The sequence below is a fragment of the Saccopteryx leptura genome, chromosome 5 (assembly GCF_036850995.1).
Source record: "Saccopteryx leptura isolate mSacLep1 chromosome 5, mSacLep1_pri_phased_curated, whole genome shotgun sequence".
NCBI lineage: Eukaryota > Metazoa > Chordata > Mammalia > Chiroptera > Emballonuridae > Saccopteryx > Saccopteryx leptura.
The window spans coordinates 208,009,862-208,033,009 of record NC_089507.1 but is presented as its reverse complement, the minus strand read 5'-3'; the positions used below and the strand labels follow the sequence as shown (position 1 = coordinate 208,033,009).

The following is a 23,148-nucleotide window of genomic DNA, read 5'->3' as shown; positions in this document are numbered from 1 at the left end:
TGTCCTTCAGGGGAGGTGCAGGAGCAGTGGTTAGTCCCTCTCTGGTGGAGGTTGGGGAGCTGGCCCCCAAGTACTGCCTGGGGGTGGGAAGGCTCTGTAAGTGTTCTCCCTGTTTGGCCCAGAGATTGGCACAGAACGTGCCTGCTACCGGGACATGTCGTCCTTCCCGGAAACCAAGGCTGAGAAATATGTGAACAAGGCCAAGGGCAAGAAGTTCCTCCAGTACAACCGGCTGCAGCTCTCCCGCATCTACCCCAAGGGCCAGCGGCTGGACTCCTCCAATTATGATCCCTTGCCCATGTGGATCTGTGGCAGTCAACTGGTGGCCCTCAACTTCCAGACCCCAGGTGAGGAGGGGCCCTGTGGGGCGGGGCACCTCCAGGTGGCCTGGAGGCCACTGACTAACCTGGCTTTTGCAGACAAGCCTATGCAGATGAACCAAGCCCTCTTCATGAGCGGCGGACACTGCGGCTACGTGCTGCAGCCCAGCGCCATGCGGGATGAGGCCTTCGACCCCTTCGACAAGAGCAGCCTCCGTGGGCTGGAGCCATGTGCCATCTGCATCGAGGTGGGCTTCAGGCTAGGGAGGGGCACTGGGCTGTTCTTGAGGAGGACGTAACTGTCCTCTGAGGTAGAAAGGCCACGCTGAGTCTGCACAGTGGGGCTGGGCTTTAGTGGCACAGGCCAGAGGCAGCCGGGCTGAACGTGGCTGGTTCCCGGCAGTGAGGAGCCGGGCTGCCCATGAGTCCAGGCCAAGGGGCACTGCTGCCTGGAAGGAGCAGGCACAGACGGGAGCAGGTGCCCGCTGCAGGAACAAGCTAGACAGCACCTGAGATAGTGGGGCTGGAGCAAGAGCAGCTCCGACCCTTCTGGCCTCAGAGCTCGCACACCTGCTGCCCAGCGCTGTGGGGTCGGGTGCATGGGGCCCGGGCAGTCTTGCAGGAGTGGATGGACGGCAGGCGTGGGTGAGCGTCTGCTCCTGAGATTCCTTCTTTCCCTGGTGGAAGTAATTTGAAAGATTTCCATTAAAACACACATGGACTTAATGTGACGTAGACTGCAAAGACTCACGTGAAATTTTTGGTTAAAGCTAAGACATCTTCAAATAAAACATTTGTTTGTCAGTTGTTTTTAGAGACTTAACGGACAGCGTGCTTGGGGCCCAGCAGAGGGCGCACTGCCTCCACGGCTTAGTGGGGACTTGGAGGGAGCCAGAAGGACAGTCCCACTTCCCTCTTTGCCTCCTCTGCAGGTGCTGGGCGCCCGGCATCTGCCCAAGAATGGCCGAGGCATCGTGTGTCCCTTTGTGGAGATTGAGGTGGCTGGAGCCGAGTATGACAGCACCAAGCAGAAGACGGAGTTTGTGGGTGAGCCTCCCCAGCCCACTCCATCCCCGTCCCCGTCCTCCCGTCTGCGCCCACGGCAGCCTAAGGCCTTTCGCCCTTGCTTTCACAGTGGACAATGGCCTGAACCCTGTGTGGCCCGCCAAGCCCTTCCACTTCCAGATCAGTAACCCTGAGTTCGCTTTCCTGCGCTTCGTGGTGTATGAAGAAGACATGTTCAGTGACCAGAACTTCCTGGCTCAGGCTACCTTCCCCGTGAAAGGCCTGAAGACAGGTGAGGACCGCGCTGAGGTCTGGGGCGGGAGCTGGGGGCCCTTGCCTGGTCCCCGGGGCTGAGGGCCAGGCTTTCCTCCCAGGGTACAGAGCGGTGCCTTTGAAGAACAACTACAGTGAGGACCTGGAGCTGGCATCCCTGCTGGTGAAGCTCGACGTCTTCCCTGCCAAGGTAACTGCCATTGGGTGGCACGCTGGCTGGGCTCAGCTGCTCAGGGGGCGGAGGGGGGAGCACTGACTTCTTGTGCACTTGCCCTCGTTGAAGCAGGAGAACGGCGACCTCAGTCCCTTCAGCGGTTCTTCCTTGCGGGAGCGGTCCTCCGAGGCCTCGGGCCAGCTAGTCCATGGCCGGGCCCGGGAAGGCTCCTTCGAAGCGCGCTACCAGCAGCCATTTGAGGACTTCCGCATCTCCCAGGAGCACCTCGCAGACCACTTTGACAGCCGGGAACGAAGGTGAGAGGCGGCGGGCTGGCCGGTGTGTGGCCTGGCAGAGGTATGCCTGAGAGACGGGGAGGAGAGCTCTGCCCTCCTCTGGCACCCCTTCCTCCGCCTGGGTGCAGGGGTATAATTGTCGCGTGGGGCTATGCCCCTGGGCTGCAGTGGCCCACTGCCAGTAAGGACATTCGTCCCTTCTGTCCAGGGCCCCACGCAGGACTCGGGTCAACGGAGACAACCGCCTCTAGCTGTGCCCCAGCCCCATGGACAGCAGCAGGGGCTGTGTGCCTCGCGGATTGCCTTGAACTGGTCTGTGGGAAGCAGCCTGCTGGGCAGTCTCTCTGCCTGGTTTGCAGCCTGGAGCCTGGCTTCCAGCCATGAATGCCAGACAAAAACCAAGCCATTAAAGCGGTGTGTTACTGTGTAGGGCCTCCGCACCCAGCCGGGGTGAAGGCAGAAACTCGACTGGGTCTTGCATTAAGCACACACATCCGGCCTTGACTTCTGGAGGGGGAGCCTTCCATCCTGTGGGGCCAGGACCCCGGCCGCGGCCCCTTCGAGAGGCCGCCTTGGCCGTCAGCACAGAAGGCTCAGAGAAGCCGCCGACACTCCTGAGCACGGAGGAGCGGCAGCCTTGCTGGGCCGGGGAAACAAAGTTTACATTGTCCTGCAGCTTTAAAACCACAGCTGGGCAGGGTGGGGGGTGCCCCACGGTCTGGCCTTGGAGCCAGGGCATAGGAGCACAGGGCCTTCCCAAGAAGGAGGACACAGCACAAGGGCACAGTGCCCAGGGCGGGAACCATGACCCAGCCTGAGAGATACAGGGGACCATGTTAGAAGTAACAGTATTGGCATCACAGGCCATGGAGGGTCACCCTGCGAGGGGCCAGTGGAGGAGGCTGAGCCCCAGGATGCCACCTGAACCAGGGACCAGGCAGCATGTCCCAGAGCTAGAGCAGCGCTTCGGGCCATGGAAGGACGGGCCCAGAACTGAACATGCCACACCATTGTGGGCTATGCTTTCTGCCACTGCCGGGGCCCTGGGTGCGAGCCTGGAGGACCTGCTTACCCGGTAGACGAGTTTGTGGACATACTCGAGGCCTTCGTCGGGGTGGCCAGAGTGGAGGAGCCAAGTCGCCAAGGCGGAGGCCGAGTTGGGGGCTTTGCCCAGTCCGTTCAGGAAACTCCTGCACACAAGTTAACGTGCCCTCCTTCAACAAGGCTCCCTCTGGAGGCCGCCGACCAGCTGCGAACCCCCATCCTGTTTGCGACCGAATCCCACTTTCCCCGTCGCAGTGGAGACCGGGACCTGGGTCCGGCAGGCAGCACCGCGCGAGGACGCCTCCTGAGGTTATCTCAAGTATTAAATCAGTCTTGAAAACCCTATTACTAGACATACATGCTGATGGGTTATAGAATTTTAAAATTTATTTTTTGCACACTATTTCTCCCTGTCTTCATTATTTCACGTAGGATGTATGGTTTTCTGTGTCTTCTTCCATTTCTAACTGAAAGCTGCTTGGGGAGGGCGGGAGCACAGTGACATCCGGGCACTGCAGCGGAGCCGGTCTCTATGGGTTCCAGCCCCGCTCCCAGTGCTGCCGTCTCCAGATTTCTGTGTCCTCCTAGGAAAAACCACTGAGCCATAAAGCCTTGTTACTATTCCAACCTAACAGTTCCTCGGTTTTCTCTAGCTCTCTTTTAGGGTAGGTGGCAAATTATTTAACATTATATTAAACTGTCCATATCATGAATTGTAAACTGAAGAAAATCATACAGTTTCTGAGGAAAGTGTATTGATTTATTTAAATTCTGAAGTTGTGTTTGAAAGTATGACCTCACAATCTTAATTTGTCCATAGCAAACATATATGGTCTATATATGGTTGCCAATGTTTGGTTTACAATTTAAATATTAAAAGTTTTAAGTTTTACTGGAAAAGCTTGCCTTCTAAAAAGGAACCAGTGTTTTTTCTCAGAGGACTAACTCCCTCATCCTGCCCCTGGCCCCGAGGACAGGCCTCTGAGAGGACCGCAGGGCAGCCTGCCCAGTGGGTGCTCGGCTTGGGGTGGTGTGGCCCTGTCAGGAGTATGAAGGGAAGAAATGAAACAGCGAAGCCTGTTTTGGAGAGGTGGGGTTTTTTTTAAGGCAAAAGAGACTCCATATGCGTTCCCTTAGGAACAAGCGGAGAGGGAGGAGCGAGGCAGCCTGAGGGTGGCGGAGCGGCAGGCGGGTGCTGCGGGAGCACTGCGTGCACCTGCGCAGTCCAACGGGTCACAGTCCCCGAGGGGAGCCCGTGGGGAAGGACAGGCTGGGGGCCCGGGCCCGCGGGCACATACGTGTCCCGGCGTAGCCAGCACTCCGCACATGGAACCCAGTGCCTGCACTGGGCTCAGCGTCAGCCCCTTGCCAGCTCTACTGCCCTCTCTTTAAGACCTGACTGCCAAACAAACCCTCCTCATCTCCTTTTCCTTCAGCGTGTGGTTTTTGTGCACTCAGGAAAGCCTGGTGGCTATCTGGAGACATAACTAGGACAGTCGCCTGGCAGTAGTTTGTCGTAGGAGCAGGTGGGAAGTGTCTGGTAACTTACCTGTCCGGCAAATCTTGTCTCTGGGCTGCGAGGAGGTACGAGACCACCGCTCCTGCAGCCTGTCCACTGAGGCCGCGGCCGGGCGAGTGCGGCCCGCCTGGGAGTGAGCCTGGGCTTCTGTGGCCGGCCAGCCATGGCAGTGGGCAGTGCCACAGAGCACCATAGGGTACTGGCTGCCGCGCTGGTTTCCTTCAGAGCTGCAACCAAGATCTCTGCTCAGAGTATGGTGGAAAGGCCCTGCCTGCCCTTTCTTCCTGTCCTGTGGCTGCTGGTGTGATGACGTCATACAGACAGTGCCTGCTGGGTGGGTGGAGACAGGCATCGAAAGCCATCCCAGGGAGCCTGAGGTCTGTCACTGAAGAGACACAGGTAAGTGTAAGTAGTTGATTCTCAGGATGGTACTTAGCATGCCCCTGGTGCAATAACGCACGTACCAAAGCATGGTTGGTGGCTGTAGACCAGGACTGTTCTAAGACTAGCCCAAGGCGGCTCTGGAGATGAAGGTTTTCCAAGCATCCCTTTCCTCTGGGACAAGGCAGACCAAAGGCGTGCTGTTCCCAAGTGCACAGGTGTGGGCCAGTCCCGGTGCACTGCAGGCCCCTCTGAGGACCACCCCCTGGAGAACTGGGCACGCCAGCCGGCACCCAACGGCCACTGCCTGGTTCTTCCAGCTCCCACTTTCCTCCTAGCTTCCCGGGACTGCTCAGAGGGAGGGCCGGGCGACAGCCCGAATAATCCGCACCTTTATGGTCAGAATTTGACAAAGGAGGCAAGAACTACACTGGGATAAAGACGGTCTATTCAGCGATTTTCAACTGGTGCGCCCCAAGAATTTTTAAAACGTGCAATACCTATTTATATGGGCAGTGACCTCTCTTCCCTCAGCTTGTCAAATAATAAACAGTAGCTGTCTAGTGTGAATGCCACCTTGAACCATAAAAAATATAGGTCATATAATAAGAATTGCATCTTATTGGTCATAACGCATAATAAGGTGTCCGACTGGTTAATGCTTGGTGCCAGAAATTTATTTTTTATTTATTTTTTTGTGACAGGGACAGAGACAGGAAAGGAGAGAGAGATGAGAAGCATCAGTTCTTCATTGTGGCTCCTTAGTTATTCATTGATTGGTTTCTCATATGTGCCTTGACTAGGGGGCTGTAGCAGACCGAGTAACCCCTTGCTCAAGCTGGAGACCTTGGGTCCAAGCTGCTGAGCTTTGCTCAAACCAGATGAGCCCACGCTTAAACTGGTGACCTCGAAGTTTTGAACCTGGGTTCTCTGCATCCCAGTCCGACTCTCTATCCACTGAGCCACTGCCTGGTCAGGCCAGAAATTCTTATATTCAAATAAAGACACCTGATTTTTTTAAAAATCACTTTGGAATGAAAAGAGCAGGTAATTATTTTTAATCAAAATTATATCTATTTTTTTTGTCAGAGACAAAAGATATATTTTTTGGTTGTTGCAGAATTGTAGTAATTAGTTTACATGTGTCACAAAATGAAAAAGGTTGAAAATCACCTGACCTGTTGTGGCGCAGTGGATAGAACGTCAATCTGGAATGCTGAGGCCACCAGGTCAAAACCCCGGGCTTGCCAGGTCAAGGCACATACAAAAGGAGCAACTACTATAAGTTGATGCTTCCCATTCCTCCCACCCTTTGTCTCTCTTTTCTCTCTAATATCAATAAGTAAAATCTTTAGACCAGAGATTTTTCTTCTTTTTTTAGTCAATACGTGGTGTTGGGAGAATTGGAACTAGACCACCTTCTTATTCACAAAATAAACTCAAAATGGATTAAAGACAAATGTAAGGCATCAAAACTAAAAATAGAAGAAAACATGGGCAGTAAAATCTTTGCCATTTCTAGTAACTATTTTTTCTGACATCTTGGGCAAGGGAAACAAAAAAATAAACAAATGGAACCACATCAAACTCAAGTTTTTGCACAAAGGAAATTATCAACAAAATGAAAAGACAACCCACTGAATAGGAGAACATGTTCACCAATGATACCTCCAATAAGGGGTTAAAATCCAACATTCGTAAGGACCTCGTACAACTCAACATCCAAAAAACAATCCAATTAAAAATGGGCAGAGGACCTGACTAGACACTTCCCCAAGAGGACATACAGGTGGCTGATAGACATGGAAAGATGCTCAACGGCACTAAATCATCAGACGCAAATTAAAACCATAATGAAGTATCACCTTATACCTGTTAGAATGGCTGTTTTTCTTAATAAATCAACAAGAAAGGGTTGGCTAGAATATGGAGAGAAGGGAACACTCCTGCACTGTTGGTAGGGATGCAGATTGGTGGGAAGTAGTATGGAGGGTCCTCAAAAAATCGAAAATACATATGACCCAGTGATTCCACTTTCCAGTACATGTACAAAAACCCCAAACACTAATTTGAGAGGAAATCTGCAATGCTTTGTTCACTGCAGTGTCGTCTACCACAGCCAAGCTATGGAAGCAACCCAATGCCCATCAACAGACAAGTGGCTAAAACTGGTACGTACACACAATGTCCTGGGACTCGGCCATAAAAAAAGATAAAATCTTACCATTTCCAGACAGCATGGATGGACCTAGATGTTGTTATGTTCAGTGAAATAAGTCAGACAGAGGGAGACAAATACCATATGATTTCACCTACACGAATCGAACACAAGAAAACAAACCAGAGACGGAGGAGAGGTGGGTTGGGGGGGAGGAGAAAGAAATACAGATTGGTAGTCGCCAAGTAGTTACAGGATATAAAGGACAGCCTAGGGAATGTGGTTGATCATTTTGTAATAACCGTAAGGCGCCAGCTGGAGACCGGAAATATCAGGGGGACGCGTTGTAAGGTGTATGATCGTCTAACCATGCTATCTAGACACCTGAAATGAACAAAATAATACTGAACGTAAACTGTAATTGGAGGGAAAAAACAGGTGGTGGGTGGAATTCCCTGTGCTCTCCTGATCTGTGTCTTCTGGCCCCAGGTTCTTGTGACCAGGAGAGAGCTTTTCTAATCGTGAAGAGCCTTGTTGGCCGTTAGGGGCCAGACTGGCCATTGGTGACATCTTTGCTGATGGTGACCACTTTGTCACGACATACCTCCATTTCCTGCACAAGAGTCTTTCAGGGGCACAGCTGGGGAGGAATAGCTGCACAGACCTGAGGCCCACCTGTCCACGGGCGCCCTGCCCTCCACTGCAAATGTCCTGCTTCCCAGCAGAAAGCAGGACAGCCCTCAGTCCAGCAAATTCACCTAGTCTCAGATCCCTCCACACAGCCCTGATAAGTGCTGCTTGAGCCAGGAGGCCCAGCAAGGGGCGAGCCTGGGAGGAGACTCCCACGTGGGACAGAATGTCTTGTGTTTAAGCCCAGACTCGGCAGTTCCTGGCCGCCGCCATGTGCCTGCTGTGTGACAGCTTGGGCTACCTGATTCCACCCACTAGGTCATGCGTCACCTGGCAAGCTTCTGAAATATGGGTGCCTGGGGACCTAGCATGCATTTTAAAAGCCCCCCAGATGATCTGAATGGGTGGTCAGGGCTGAACAGAGCAGGGAGAGGCAGTCAGTGGGACCTGGGTGAAGGCTCCCTTGCAGACCTGCTCCTGGCTGGCTGGCGGACCAGGGACAAGGAGCCTGGGTCCCAAGTGGCAGGCCTCGGCTGACCCAGTGGCCATAGGCACTTACACAGCACACTGCCTCCCAGCTCAGACTGGACATCCTGATGAGAGGACTGCAGTTTCTGACCTGGGAATGTTGACACTGATAAGGACCCATGGCCGGGAGCAGAGGCAGGGTCCCCTCCTGACGGGGCACGTCCAGAATGTCATCTGAAGGCTGGGCCTAGGCCAGAATCTTGCTTGTCCTTTCATCTGAGCCTGTCTCTCACCATTTCAGTTCTGTTGAGGAAAAAGCCACAAGTTACATCTGGTTACCCTGTCAAACAGAACAAAATCAGGTCCTGCTTCTGCACATCTCAATCCCATGACTGAGCCCTGAAAACCCTCCTCACTGGTCATGCTTTGATCTCCAGGGCCATCGTGCCCAGGTGCCAGCTGGGTTCTGCTCCCTGCCTGGGAGTCCATACCCACCCCTCCCACCTCCGTCCCCAGCTATGTCCCAAGGAAGCCACTGCCTGCGTCCTGTGCCCGCCCTGACTGGCTTCGGGCCCACACCTATGCAGTCGAGCTCCCAGAGACTTCTCACCCCACACTGCATCCTCTTCCTTAAGGCCCCTGGGTCCTCTGCAGAGCCCCCCCCCCAGCCCCTCGGCAAGGGGCAGCTCCGATTCCTCTTTCCTCACAGGAACAGGGAGAGACTGGCCCGTGTCCTCTCACCAGTTACCCGATGACTCTCGGCTTGACTCAGCTGACCTCTCTGGTGTAGTTTCTAAAACGCTGCACTTCTGTCACATAGAAGCCATTGCCGTGGGTCGAGCAGTGCAGGAGAAACTTCTGCCGTGGGTGGAGGGAATGGCCCTGCTCATCCATCCAAGTTCACGGCCGGTCTTGCCGCAGAATAACTCAGCAGATAGGACGTGTTTTTAGCTCTCCCCTCGCTCCCCCAAAAAGTAAAGTCAGCAGATGTGAAACGTATTTACGTCTTTATTTAAGAACAATCAAAAGATCTGAAGTACCATTTCGGCCCATTTCAAATTGTACAAGCAGTTTGTCTAGGTTGCCCTCCCTTATCCACACCCACAGATACAAAATCTAGGAAATGTGCAATTTGCATCTTAGAAATAGCAGCATCCCCACAGGGGACCTTGTGAGGCCTGGAGAGGGCCGCCCCTCTCTCCGCAGGCACAGCCACGGCCCAAAGGCAAGTTCCATCCCTCTGTAAAAACGTCTCCCCACCTAGACCTCCCCACAGGCCTGAAGGACAAAGGGTGCCTCTCGGTTTGCTCCCTCCCTTTCGGCCACCAGGGAGGTGGGGCCCTCTTACAGTTTGGTAATGTTTTAATTTGCCTCTGGACAAGCAGAAACAGGGCGGCTGCCTCTTAGCACCAAGATGATCACTTCTTCAGCTGTCTCTGGGAGACAGGAGGTGCACCAAAAGCAAACTGCTCAGCGGTCACCTCCTCCCTTCTCAGCAGCCAGCCCTGGGGACAAAGGGTCTGCACTGAGACCAGAACCCGCAGGGCAGGGGGGGGACCAGGTGGCAGGAGCATCGGGAGGACTCTGCAGGCCTCTGGCAACCTCCCCGACTCCCACCAAGGCTGCTCAGTCAACTCTCCAGGAACAATAGCTGGCGGGCAGAGGGAGGGGCTGGCCTGTTTTCTCCCTGATGACAACCACCGCACAGTCTGGCCCTCCTGACACTGCCCAACAAAGCGACTGCTCAGAAGCACAGCAGGAAGTCCTCTGCAGGCACGGCCTGGGTGACCACCTCTGCCCAGCATGGGCCCATTGTCACTGAGCTGCGATTACCACACTGGATCCTTGCTGGTGGGGGGGGGGGGGGGCTGGCTGGCTGGCTCTTCCCTTACCAGCTCCCATCCTCCTGGGACTCCAGCCTGCCAGCACTTCCGGCAAGCTGCAAGAATGAGACAGCTGGATGGGAAGGAGCCAGGGTGGGCGAGTCTCTCTTTAAACACAAATTACAGAACTAATAGGTACCAGGTGGGTTGCTTCTTACCCTAACTGTGTGTCTACGCTGGGGCACGACTCCTGGGGAAGACCAAGCACTTGCAGTTTTTTATCCTCAGTGACTGAGCAGCCTTTATCATCCCAGACACTGCGCCTTCAGCTCCGTCACACAGTGCCTTTAATCTTCCGTTTTTCACAGAGGGGAACAGAAGTTATAAAGCATCAGCCAAGGAAAGCTATTGGTTAGCACACTTAGGTGCTCACGTGTGAGCATGCACGCAACAGAGCCGGTCCCCTGAAGAAGAGGCACCAATGGCAGGGAAACACAAACTCCTCTCAGGGACCCTGGCCCGCCCCCCACCCCAAGTGCACAGCAGGAAAGACATGAAGCAGCCAGAAGAGAAGACAGCCGCAGCCCCATCACAGCCTGCCCAGTGTGCTCCCCGGCCCTCCGCTGGCAGCCTGCGCAGGCCTGGGTAGCAGGGCCCCGCTCTGAGGGCCGAGAGCCCTGGGGCTGGCGACAGCAGGAGCTGTGTGGTCGTGTGAACTCTCGCCATCGGGCACACCACAGGACCTGGTTTTACAAAGCCAAGCCACAGGCGCTTGCCCTGTCCTCCTGTCCCTGTCTGTGTGGTGACCAGGGCCTGCCTAGTCCCTCCCAGACTCTAGGTCTCCACCCTGCTCCAGATTCGGAGGCAGGCGGAATGCGTGGTTCCTGCGGGATCCAGGCTGTTTTGTCTCCAGTCTGTGAAGGACTAGGGCCCCATTCAAAGGAGAGGCCAGACTTGCAGGCAGGCCACAGAATGGCCAGTGTTGACAAGTGAACTCAGGACTAAAGAACCAAAAAAACCAGACTCTTTAGGGCCAAGTGCTCTGTGCTCCTCACAGCTAAGTGCAGATGCGGGTCAACTCAGGAGAACTGGGGTGAGCCCCACCCCTCCCCAGTGTGGCTTAACCCTGGGAAACACACAAGTTCCAGCAGAGCTGAATCCGAACCGTTCCCTCTGGACTGAGGGCTGCGCTGGGCAGCAGGCCAAGGAGCACCCGCGACACCACTTGCATGCAGTTAGTCGGCCCAAACCCACACCCACCGCTCCGTGGAGAGGTCGCCCATGGCCTCCCAGCCCTGGTGCTGCATGGCTCAGCTATCCTAAACGGCCCAGAGCAAAGAGCCTGCAGGGCCCCTCAGACTGAAGCCTAGCTTTTGGAGGGGACCACTCAGGAGAAGGCTTGGGCTCCACGCTCCCTTTCTCAGCTCTTGGAGGTTTGCTGAGACCAGGTGCTCCCCAAGGTCTGGGCCGGAAGGCGGGGAGGCCCGGTGCTCCCATGGAAAGGCAGCAAAGGAAGCGCCCAGTCTGGAGGGAGGAGACTGAGCTCTGCCCTCCTGCCCCCTGCAGCCTGGGCACTCTCCACGTCTGCAGGCTTTCTCCTCTCCAGCATACAACTCAGCCTTGCTAGCAATGGGAGACATGAAATCTAAACTTCCTACAAAAGGTGAGTCAAACTGATCTGCCCAGGTAAACTGTGAGCAAGGAAGCAGGGGAACTTGAAGAAAAGGCCAAACTCCAGGTTTGGTTTTATTAAGATTCACTTCTTGGCTGGTTCTCCTCTCCTGCAAAGTGCATTTATCCACTTGAGCTGAGGTGTTTGAACTGACAAAGGGGCTCCAATCCCCATGGTTTGGTCCGAGAAGAGAACAGGAAGATGAGGCAACAGGGCCCCCAGAGGGCAGCACGAGCAGGGAACGGGGGCGGGACGTGCCGAGGACCCGAGGACCCAACCAGAAAGGCTGACGGCAGCCTGGCCCCGATGTCCCACAGTCAGAGGGAAGTGATTGGACCGTCATTGGACCCCTGACCAAGCAGGACAGAACCCACAGAGCCACAACTCAACCTGGAGGACACACTGAAACAGCATCCCACAGCCAGCTGGGACAAGGCCTGGAGCACACGTGGGAGCCCACGCGTCACCACCCAGCACCCCGCCGAGCTCCCACCTTCTGCTTCTGAAGAGCAGGGCGTGAGGGCCCCGGGTCAAGGTGCTTTGGTCCCCCTGAGCAGCTGCCAGTCTCTCAGCCAAGGAAGAAGCCCTCAGTCCCAGAGCGCTGCTGAGGCCCCCAGTGCGGCAGTCACCCCACTCAGGCGCGCCAGTTCAAGGACCCATGGCCCCCGGAGACAAGGACCACCTCCCAAATCAAAAAGCTCCAGTCTATTAAACAAAGATCAAAATATGCAAAGTATATGAATCACAGCTCCAGATTTCCGGCATCAGAATGATGGTCTGGCTTCACCTCTTAGAACTGGCTCTCCAACCCCATGTGAAAAATAAACCAAGCATGGATAAGACATAGGCAACAGAAACAGCGAGCCTTTACTGTTCCCGACGAGTCCAAGTGCATACAGAGGAGCAGGGAACAGCAGTCACCTTACAGAACAGGCTTCTTCCCGCGAGACCTGCCCGACCCCTCGCAGTGCAGCCCCCGAGCCACCCTCTGCCTCAGGCAGCGCCCAGAGTCCACCCGGCCGTGTGTGCAGACCACCCTCAGGGCCCTGCTGGCACAGTCCCGACTGCTGAGCTAGTGTGGCTATTTCTCTGTGCCTGGCTGGCTGTGCCCACGGTTCCACACCCACACCGAAGCCCTGGGTACCTGCAATGTCCTGCTGGGCACCTGTTCAATGGCCCGCCCATCTCTCTGACCACCACCTCCAATCACCTCCCTCTCGCAAGGCTGAGGCCCAGGCCGCACTGATTCACTCCGGTCCGAGAGCGCAGGAAGGAGGGCTGTCCACGTGCTGGCCCCTCACCCGGGCCATCGTGTCCTCTGTTGTGGGCCCTGGCTGGTGGGCATGACTAACAATGTGAAGAAAACTTTTCCACCTTTTAAAGACCAGTCAGGGCCAAGGTTGGGTCGCGCTCACTGTCCTGCGTGAACTTGTCCACCATGTAATTTATTCTTTCTGTCTTGCTGTCTGGGTTGTAGATGAAATGTGAATACAAATGACCAAGAAAGTCCCCTCTACAGATGCACCCTCCAGCCAGTGTGCGCAGGGCTCCAGGGGTGTGGCAAGGTGTGTCTGAGACACGGAGATGGCTTTGTGCTGCGCCACCCAGCGAGCACCAAGTACTGGCGTTCCCTCAACACAGGCTCCGTTCCCCATCACCCCAGTGCCACCGAGCTCCTCAGTGCACACGTCAGGTGTCCATCTCATGAGCAAAGTGTCAAATGATATCTGTACTATATATGTGTACATATAAATTAATCTGCATGTACATGAACACTAAATTCCCGGTGTCTGTTCTCTGAAGGAAGGCATAATTCGCCATTCTTGGCAATTCGACAATGAGGCCTTTGGGGCTAAAAAGCTTCACACCCCAAAATGGAAAGGATACAAAAACAGGCTGTAAAACTTGTCAAGTACTCACAAGTCACCTGTTTGAAACACAAGAGGGCAGGAGGAGACACTTCCCAAGAACAAAGGTTCGAGGGCTTTTGATTTGACCTCTCCTGGGGGACGGAAGGTGCTGCCAGCATCTCCGTCCCTCGAGCCCCGCAGTGAAGGGCCCTGCCCAGTCCAGTCCCTGGTGGGGTGGGGAGAGGACTGAGCCTAACCCAGCACCAGTATTGCTGCCCACGAGGCCTCGGTGTGTAGAGAAGCAGGTGGCGTGCAGGCTGCGGGGACCCCTTCCCCTGCCAGCGCACGCTGTTCCTGCTGCCCCAGGGCGGCCGGTCCTGAGGAAACAGGGACTCATTGCTCAGTACAGCTTTGTAAGCAAGTTCCCAATGTTTCCAAGGCACCTTTTCCTATGATTTTTCTCATTAAAAACAAACAAACAAAAAAGGATATGAGAGTTAGGCTAAAGTAGACAGAGATCTTTTTTCCAAGTCTGCAGATATAAATATAGACCTTTAAAACTAGGAGCCCCACAAGGACCTGCCCAGTGATGCCCAGCACCCTGGGGGCCAGGCGGCTCTGGGTGTTCTGCCAGGAGCCCCGCATGCAGGTCTCGGTGCCCAAGGCCACCCCAGCTCTGATCACTCTAAAAAGTCCCGAGTCCCATCAGTCCCAGGCAGTGTGGGTCTTCCGTCCCAAACCCAGGTGGCCCTGCCAGGCCCGAGGCTCTGCGCCCCGTGGTGCCCAGGAGACGGCTGCAGCACCCACTTTCATCTGTCCGCACCCTGGTCTCTGTTTGCAATTTTCCTCTCACTTTAAACATGTCTAGATTTTTTAAAATGCGGGCACATGGGTTAGTACATTAGGCTTAACAGCAAATGTTTCTTTAGTTGATCTGATAACTGAAAAGAAATGGTCTGTGATTCAAACTTCCATGAAAAAGCAGAATTACCACGACAACTTAGAGTGGCAAGCATCACATACTCATCATATGACCGGTCTGGTCTTCCAGGGTGGGTAATAGGCACTCCGCACTGATCACCCCGCAGGCAAGGCGAACCGGCAGGGAGTTTGGGGGTCACTGCGAGAGGCAGCGGCCCTCCTCAGGGCAAGGCCCTCCTGAGGGGCCCAGGGGCCCAGGGCGTGGTCTGCCTGCGCCTTGACCGGCCGACCCTGGAGGGTGGGGAACATGTGGCCCTGGGACATCCAGGAGCAGACCCAGGCACCCTCGGAGATGATGTGAAAGGCAGCGCACTGCCTTGCTAACCCAAGTTCCTATGCAAGAAAAGTGTTTATAATCTGATGGTTCATTAAATGTGTACAGGCAGATTTTATGTTAAAAACTTGATTCTGTGTCTATGCATATGAAATATGAACTACTTTATCCACTGGAAGGCAAAGGAAAGGTCCTACATTGTGGCAGGAAGAACTGACGAGAACTCTGCTCTCCCCTCTTGCTTGGTGGCGGCTGAAGGTGACAGGCAGGACCCAGACTGGCTTGAGGCTTCCAGCGGCTCTGTGTGTGCCCAGAGGCCGGGTGTGGCAGTAGAGTTGGGTTGGGCCCTTCCACGTGGCAGGCGGCATCCCAGACTGGCCAGTCCTTCACAGTATTCGGTTCAAACTCAGTCTGTTTCTGAGGACAAAGCGCATGCCTGTTACCTCCATGTCAGTTGTCATTAGCATAGCCCCAGGACAGCAGTGTCCCCCCTACAGGACAGTATCACTGCTTTGGGGACTTCTTAATTCCATGAGCGATGCCTTCCTGCCAGCTGCTCCCGCACTCCACAGCCCAGGGAGCTGAGGAGGGATGCAGGCCAGGAAGGGCTGGAGGCTGAGCTAGGACGCGGGCTGGGAAGGGATGGGACCTGGGCTGGGCCAGGGGCGGGATGGGACCTGGGCTGGGCTGGGCCAGGGGCCAGGATGGGATGGGAGCTGGGCTGGGCCAGGGGGCAGGATGGGATGGGAGCTGGGCTGGGCCAGGGGGCAGGATGGGAGCTGGGCTGGGCTGGACCAGGGGGCAGGATGGGATGGGAGCTGGGCTGGGCCAGGGGCGGGATGGGACCTGGGCTGGGCTGGACCAGGGGGCAGGATGGGACCTGGGCTGGGCTGGGCCAGGGAGCAGGATGGGACCTGGGCTGGGCTGGGCCAGGGGGCAGGATGGGATGGGAGCTGGGCTGGGCCAGGGGGCAGGATGGGAGCTGGGCTGGGCTGGACCAGGGGGCAGGATGGGATGGGAGCTGGGCTGGGCCAGGGGCGGGATGGGACCTGGGCTGGGCTGGGCCAGGGGGCAGGATGGGACCTGGGCTGGGCTGGGCCAGGGGGCAGGATGGGATGGGAGCTGGGCTGGACCAGGGGGCGGGATGGGACCTGGGCTGGGCTGGACCAGGGGGCAGGATGGGATGGGAGCTGGGCTGGGCCAGGGGGCAGGATGGGATGGGAGCTGGGCTGGGCCAGGGAGCAGGATGGGACCTGGGCTGGGCTGGGCCAGGGGGCAGGATGGGATGGGAGCTGGGCTGGGCCAGGGAGCAGGATGGGACCTGGGCTGGGCTGGGCCAGGGGGCAGGATGGGACCTGGGCTGGGCTGGGCCAGGGGGCAGGATGGGACCTGGGCTGGGCTGGGCCAGGGAGCAGGATGGGACCTGGGCTGGGCTGGGCCAGGGGGCAGGATGGGATGGGAGCTGGGCTGGGCCAGGGGGCAGGATGGGACCTGGGCTGGGCTGGACCAGGGGGCAGGATGGGACCTGGGCTGGGCCAGGGGGCAGGATGGGACCTGGGCTGGGCTGGGCCAGGGGGCAGGATGGGACCTGGGCTGGGCTGGGCCAGGGGGCAGGATGGGACCTGGGCTGGGCTGGGCCAGGGGGCAGGATGGGACCTGGGCTGGGCTGGGCCAGGGGGCAGGATGGGACCTGGGCTGGGCTGGACCAGGGGGCAGGATGGGACCTGGGCTGGGCTGGACCAGGGGGCAGGATGGGACCTGGGCTGGGCTGGGCCAGGGGGCAGGATGGGACCTGGGCTGGGCTGGGCCAGGGGGCAGGATGGGACCTGGGCTGGGCTGGGCCAGGGGGCGGGATGGGACCTGGGCTGGGCTGGACCAGGGGGCAGGATGGGATGGGAGCTGGGCTGGGCCAGGGGGCAGGATGGGACCTGGGCTGGGCTGGGCCAGGGGGCGGATGGGACCTGGGCTGGGCTGGGCCAGGGGGCAGGATGGGACCTGGGCTGGGCTGGACCAGGGGGCAGGATGGGACCTGGGCTGGGCTGGACCAGGGGGCAGGATGGGACCTGGGCTGGGCTGGGCCAGGGGGCAGGATGGGACCTGGGCTGGGCTGGACCAGGGGGCAGGATGGGACCTGGGCTGGGCTGGACCAGGGGGCAGGATGGGATGGGAGCTGGGCTGGGCCAGGGGGCAGGATGGGACCTGGGCTGGGCTGGGCCAGGGGGCGGATGGGACCTGGGCTGGGCTGGGCCAGGGGGCAGGATGGGACCTGGGCTGGGCCAGGGGGCAGGATGGGAGCTGGGCTGGGCCAGGGGGCAGGATGGGACCTGGGCTGGGCTGGACCAGGGGGCAGGATGGGACCTGGGCTGGGCCAGGGAGCAGGATGGGACCTGGGCTGGGCTGGGCCAGGGGGCAGGATGGGACCTGGGCCGGCTGGGACGCAGGCCAGGATGGGATGGGAGCTGGGCTGGGCTGGGACGCGGGCCGGGATGGGAGCTGGGCTGGGCTGGGCCAGGGGGCAGGATGGGACCTGGGCTGGGCTGGGCCAGGGGGCAGGATGGGACCTGGGCCGGCTGGGACGCAGGCCAGGATGGGATGGGAGCTGGGCTGGGCTGGGACGCGGGCCGGGATGGGATGGGAGCTGGGTGGGACGTGGGCTGAGATAGGACGTGGACCGGGTAGGACACGGGTGGGGGTGCCAGCTAAGTCTGGTCAGGGGCCACTGCCAGCCCCAGGCCCGCAGCTGGCATGGGAGTGTGTCCCCTCGGCCCAGCTCCCCAGGCCGCCGCCGCCCCCTCTGGAGTCCTGTCCTCTCTCCGGCTCTCCGGCACACACTGCTCTAACGTCACAGCAGCTGGGCCACTTTCTGACCACATGTCTCTGGTGTTGTCACTGCATTTCTAACCTCCGGCCCAGCGTCTAGGTCCACGGGGCTCTCAGAGAGGCTGCCCCCTGTGCTGCCCGTGCAGTGGCCCTGCGCTGGGGCTGCTGCTCAGGCTGGGCGCAGCCAGTGCAGATGGTGGACAAGCCTCTCCCTACCCCTGGCTCTCTGCCTCGGACAGCAGAGGACGGTGCCCAGGGCAGGGCCCTCCGGCAGCTCCTGCTCTGTCCCACCCAGGATACCAGCTCTTGGCTTTCTGGTGGAGTCAGTAGCTGAAGGAAGCGAATACTTGCAATTTAAACCCATTCATCCCAACTCCAGGTTACCTTTCTTTAAAATTGTGGTCAAATGTTCCTAACATAAACCCTGCCATTTTTAAGAGTATATTAAGTGGCATTCAGTACATTCACAACGTTGGGCAACCACTACCTTATTTCCAGCTGCCAGCTGCCCAAGAATATAGTTCAGTAAAACTTGAATTTAAAAAAAGCAAAAGAAGTTAGTTCGTTGCAGTTCCCAGCACTCCATGCTGCTGTGCTGGCAAGGCCGAAGGGGCAGGGCCTACGGGGGACAAGGTGCCCCAGGCAGCCAGCCCTGGGCACCCAAGCCCGCCCCTGCCGCCCATGGTGCTCTGGGGGCCCTCGCTCACTCACAGGGGCCTGCAAGAAAACCAAGGTCAGTCCCAGAAATACCAACTCCTGGAACCAACTTCTCAAGGTCCACAAACCAGACAACCTGAGAACCCAGAGACTGCCTCGGTTTCCCCAGCCTCCTGAGAGCTAAATCCCATGGCTCTGGCCACCCTGTGAGGGGCCTCCAATAAGGAAACAAGTACCTGAGGGGAGAAAGGCCAGAGAGGTGGGGAACTCGGGCCCAAGACCCTGGGAAATCCATCCCCAGTGACGTGACTTGTCCAAGAAAACCGTGTCTAGGCCCTGGCCGGTTGGCTCAGTGGCAGAGCGTCAGCCTGGCGTGCAGGAGTCCCAGGTTTGATTCCCGGCCAGGGCACACAGGAGAAGCGCCCATCTGCTTCTCCACCCCTCCCCCTCTCCTTCCTCTCTGTCTCTCTCTTCCCCTCCCGCAGCGAGGCTCCATTGGAGCAAAGTTGGCCCGGGCGCTGAGGATGGCTCTGTGGCCTCTGCCTCAGGCGCTAGAGTGGCTCTGGTCACAACAGAGCCACGCCCCAGATGGGCAGAGCATCGCCCCCTGGTGGGCGTGCCGGGTGGATCCCGGTCGGGCGCATGTGGGAGTCTGACTGCCTCCCCGTTTCCAGCTTCAGAAAAATACAAAAAAAATAAAAATTAAAAATAAAGAAAATGGTGTCTATAAAATAATCTGGCGAAGTGCTCTGTCAAGTACTAATCTCATGGCCCAGCTTTGATTCCATACACACCCAAGAGGGAAGATAATTTTCCACTACTAGTCTACATCAGGAAGAACTGAAATGCAAGCTACAGGATTCTCCGTGTACCTAAGGACAATAAAAGACTCCCTTTCCCTTTGTTTACAAATTTGGGTTGAATTCCTCCAGAGTCCTACTGCTCTCCCCTAGCCAGTGGCTGTGGTTCTGCCTAACTCAAGTGATGTTCTGACCTATTCTCCTTTTGCTAAGAAATGGCTAAAAATGTTTGGACCCTTATAAATTTACTATGTTCCTTCCCCTGCAAAGGTTTTAAAAAAACATGAAATGAATGAAAAACTCTCAGCCGTTATCGTGTTATGCTCTGATGGCATCTGCTGCCAGTTGCCACAAAGCAGCCAGGCAGCCTTAGAAACAGCAGGTGCTCCATGCAGTAAGCCCAGTGCCCACCCGAGGGTGCCCCATACCCACAAAGGACAATCACTCTCCTTACCCAGCTGACGACTGGCCTGGGGACTCGGTGTGTCGCAGTGCTCCGAGCTGGCCTCGGGGATGCTGGGCTCCCACGACTCACTGTTCTCAGACACCTCTGAGCAGACATCGCCCAGCCCTTTGTGAACCGCTGCAGGGTCGCCAGGACCCTGGTCCTCGCTGCATGTGTCTGCCACGGCCCGGGTCTCCTCGCCCATTTTCTCAGCAAACCACTGCTTGACCTGCTGGGAGCTCATCTGGGTCTTGTCACAGAGGCTCGGCAGGTCCGCCTCTTGCAGCGTCTTGTGTGTCCCGTAATAGTCCTGCAGCAGCTCCCGGTTGCCGGGAGCGACAACCAGCAGCCCTGGCGGGAAGTTGCCCCGCTTGTAGTCTTCGTACCACTTGAGTTGGCCATTTTTCAGGGCGTATCTGCTGTCGCCGAACCAGCGCACCACCTCGGGCCGCGGCAGGCCCGTCTGGGCCATGATGGAGTCATAGTCCTGGGTGCTCGGCCACTGCGTCTGCACGAAGAGCTGGCGCAGCAAGTGGCGCTGCTGCGCTGTCTTCTTGCAGCTGACCTTGCTGGGCGGCTGCGCAGCCGGCTTGCTGGGCCCGTCGTCCTCGGGCTCGCAGGCACCCAGCCCCAGCAGCTCACTCTTGCCATTGGCTTCGGTCACCCGCAGGTTTTTGAGGTTGATTTTGATGGGGCTGACTTTGCGTTCGGCCAAGGTCTGGCTGCTGAGTACTTCCGGGGAGCCGTTCTCCCCGGGGGCCCTCAGGTCGCCTGCAGCCTCCTCCAAGCCGCCCTTCCCCTCAGCGGCCCCCTCCCCCTCTGGACAAGCACTCCCGTCAGCCTGTGTGGCCTCCTCCACCACCATCTTTTTCCGACGCTCAGAGAACCAGCTGTCAATCTCTCTTCGGGTCATTTTGGTTTCGGTCCTCAGGCGGTCCAGCTCCTCGTCCAGAGGGAGGGGGTTCTGTGCAAAGCTGCTCTCCAGGGCTCTGAGCTGCTCCGGGGCCCGCTCCTTGTATTTGGTTGGTGTGAAGTCAGGGGTCTGGTGCCAGGACTGGCGTTTGGCAGAAGGGTGGGTAGCCAGGGTGGCTGCGGCCGGGGCGCAGGTCACCTCAGGGGCCCTGGACGCCGGGGAGAAGGGCACCTCTGGCATGGAGTCAATGACAATGGAGCCGGGCTCGCCGGGCATCATGGCCCGGGGGCCCTTCAAGTTCCGGCAGTGGTATCTCCGGTCACTGAACCACTTCCGCACCTCCCTGGTACTGAGGCCGGTCACTTTGGTCAGATGCTCGACTTCACTCTGCCCGGGGAACTGGTTCCGACAGAAGCTACCTTTCAGAGCTGACAGCTGTTCGTGGGACTTCTTATTTTTGTAGATGCTGGCATCAAGGAAGGCTTGGGAAGTGATGCTGGGGCACGCCGTGAGCAGCGACTGGGCCGCGTTGACCACCTTCACCGCGGATGCGGTGTTTGAACACACCGTGTTAATGGGCGCGGCCGTGGGCTGCTTGGGGACGGATGTAACTGCTAGAGGGAGAGACGAGCTCGGGGCCTGCAACCCATTGGCCATCAGTGGCTGGGTGACCAGGAGTCCCCCTGCAGTCCCCTCTGGCTGTCCCACAACGTGACCGGGAAGGGCGGCCTGGATGAGGTGCTGGACGTTGCCAGCATTGGCGACCAGTGGAGTATTGAGAACAGTGATTGTGGGCTGCGGCACAGACTGAATGACTGTGTTGAACATCTTTTTCCGGGCGTCCTCGATCTCTTCAGGGGACCAGCTAATCCCTTGTTTCAGCCTTTGGGCCGTGAACCAGATCTTGAGCTGCTCTTCCGGATACTTGGTGACCACAGTCAGATAGCAGAGCTCGGCTTTGGTCGGGTAGGGGAACTTGTGGAAGGAGTTCTTCAGGAAGCTGTTGGAGTCCATGGCCGCGTTGTACGTGGGGATGCTGCTCAGGGGGATCATCACCTTGGGGAGGGCCTTGGAGGTGGGCAGGGGCTGGGGGGCGTGGTGCTGGGCGTGCACCGGGGGCTGCTGCTGGAGGGACAGGAACTGTGCGATACCAGCGGGCAGCACTGGCACTGTCCCTAGCAGGGGCCCGTTGGCTGCATGGGGGGGCTTGGCGGAGTTGCTAGGCGCCTGGCTGACTGGGACCGCCCCGTTGACAAAGGAGTGGTCCCCGTCTTTCCCCTCCACTTCCCTGGCCGGCGGGTTCGGTAAGGCCTCACCAGCAGGCTGACTGGGGACGTTTTCTTTGAGCGTATGAATTTTTTTGGCTTCAGCTTTGCCTTTCATTATCTTCATGATTGGAGTTTTGGTGATGATGATTTCGGCTTGTCCGTCAGTCCCATCCGCGCTGGGCTCGCCGAGGGGGTCAGCAGTGCTGGAGCTCTCAGGGGCTCTCTGCTCCACGACGACATGATTGTCTGGCTTGGCCACATGCCACATAAAGCTGGCTTCCCCCGAGTGACACTTGGCATTGTGCAGAGAAAGCCCCTCGGGAGTTTTTGCCAGGAAACTGCACTCAGTGCATACAAAAGTGGGGGCTTTGTTAAAGTCCGTGTGCTCGGAGTCCATGTGTCCCACAAACTGGGTTATGTCCTGGGATCTAAAGTCGCAGTACTTGCAGGAGAACGAATAGCCGTCCAAAGTGCTCCGGTGCCCGTTGGCCAGCACAGCGCTGTCGGGACTGCTGGGGGTCTGGGCGGCCTCACTGCTGGTGGCGGGCACCTCTGGGGGCAGGTCCTGTGGGGGACCTTCGGGCACGGGCTCCGTGGGCGGGGCCTCCGCACTGGCGTCCTGCAGCGCCGCAGTCTTCACGGGGATCATGCACGGGGTGGTGGATTTCCTCTTACTGGCCATGGTGACGGTCACTCTGGGTGATCACTTGGTGAGAGCCTGTCCCATCAGGGGCCTCACAGCACAAGGTCCCACTGCTCCATGAGGCCAAAGAAAGTTTCCAAAGGCAGCTCTTCAGTTGTTTGCAGAAAGCAAGTTTTCTCTATTAATCCTGAGGAGGAAGAAAAAACACGATTAGGATTTCTTAAGTTTGTCTGTTTCTCAGATACCCAGACACTCCACCGCTTGACTCCTATCACTGGGGCCTCTTCACAAGAGGTTCAGAAGCAGCTTTGATGTCAAATCTGAGTCAGGAGCCCCCAAGCACTAACAAAATGGCGAATTGAAGAATGACCTGGGGATGTTCCAACCCCACTGGACAGAGTTCAGCCATGTGTTTTTGTTTTCTATCTCCCTCCACATCCCTGCATTAAGTAACTCAGATTCAAAATGAAAACGATGACAACAACAACAAAATAATCCTCTTTTGAACCTCTAAATTAATTCTGACCACGTCTGAATGAGAACAAAAGATCCTAGTGTAATTCTTGTTCAAATGTTTGGGCCAACCAGGGTTTTTCTTTTCATAGCCTTCCCACATATGAGAACAAGATGACGCCTCTGCCTCTCCCAAGTCAGGCCAAGGCCAAGTCAGCAGAGGGGCGGCGGGGGCATGGATGGCTGGAGGAGCCAGGCCTCTCTCTGGGCCTCCTCCCTGCCCGCTGCCGTATCAGACCCA

The 23,148-nt window shown here is 57.4% G+C and overlaps 2 protein-coding genes across 8 annotated transcripts in view; one reads left to right on the top strand and one right to left on the bottom strand.

The window, feature by feature from the left end:
* Positions 1-3,495, top strand: part of PLCG1 (phospholipase C gamma 1) — a 36,298-nt gene extending 32,803 nt beyond the window's left edge. For 3 of the 4 annotated variants that reach the window (XM_066387804.1, XM_066387805.1, XM_066387806.1), the window contains exons 27-33: positions 123-347; positions 420-568; positions 1,253-1,367; positions 1,456-1,617; positions 1,700-1,788; positions 1,882-2,069; positions 2,257-3,495. In XM_066387804.1, coding sequence (XP_066243901.1) covers positions 123-347; positions 420-568; positions 1,253-1,367; positions 1,456-1,617; positions 1,700-1,788; positions 1,882-2,069; positions 2,257-2,299 — 971 coding nt within the window. In that variant the 3' untranslated portion in view covers positions 2,300-3,495. The remainder of the gene's footprint in view (positions 1-122; positions 348-419; positions 569-1,252; positions 1,368-1,455; positions 1,618-1,699; positions 1,789-1,881; positions 2,070-2,256) is intronic. The other variant, XM_066387808.1, reaches the window with a different exon arrangement.
* An 11,626-nt stretch (positions 3,496-15,121) lies between these two features.
* Positions 15,122-23,148, bottom strand: part of ZHX3 (zinc fingers and homeoboxes 3) — a 102,536-nt gene continuing 94,509 nt past the window's right edge. For all 4 annotated transcript variants that reach the window (XM_066387799.1, XM_066387803.1, XM_066387802.1 and 1 more), the window contains exons 3-4: positions 19,580-22,581; positions 15,122-15,265 (exon numbers count right to left, since the gene is read on the bottom strand). In XM_066387799.1, the coding sequence (XP_066243896.1) occupies positions 15,255-15,265; positions 19,580-22,433 (2,865 nt within the window). In that variant the 5' untranslated portion in view covers positions 22,434-22,581 and the 3' untranslated portion in view covers positions 15,122-15,254. The remainder of the gene's footprint in view (positions 15,266-19,579; positions 22,582-23,148) is intronic.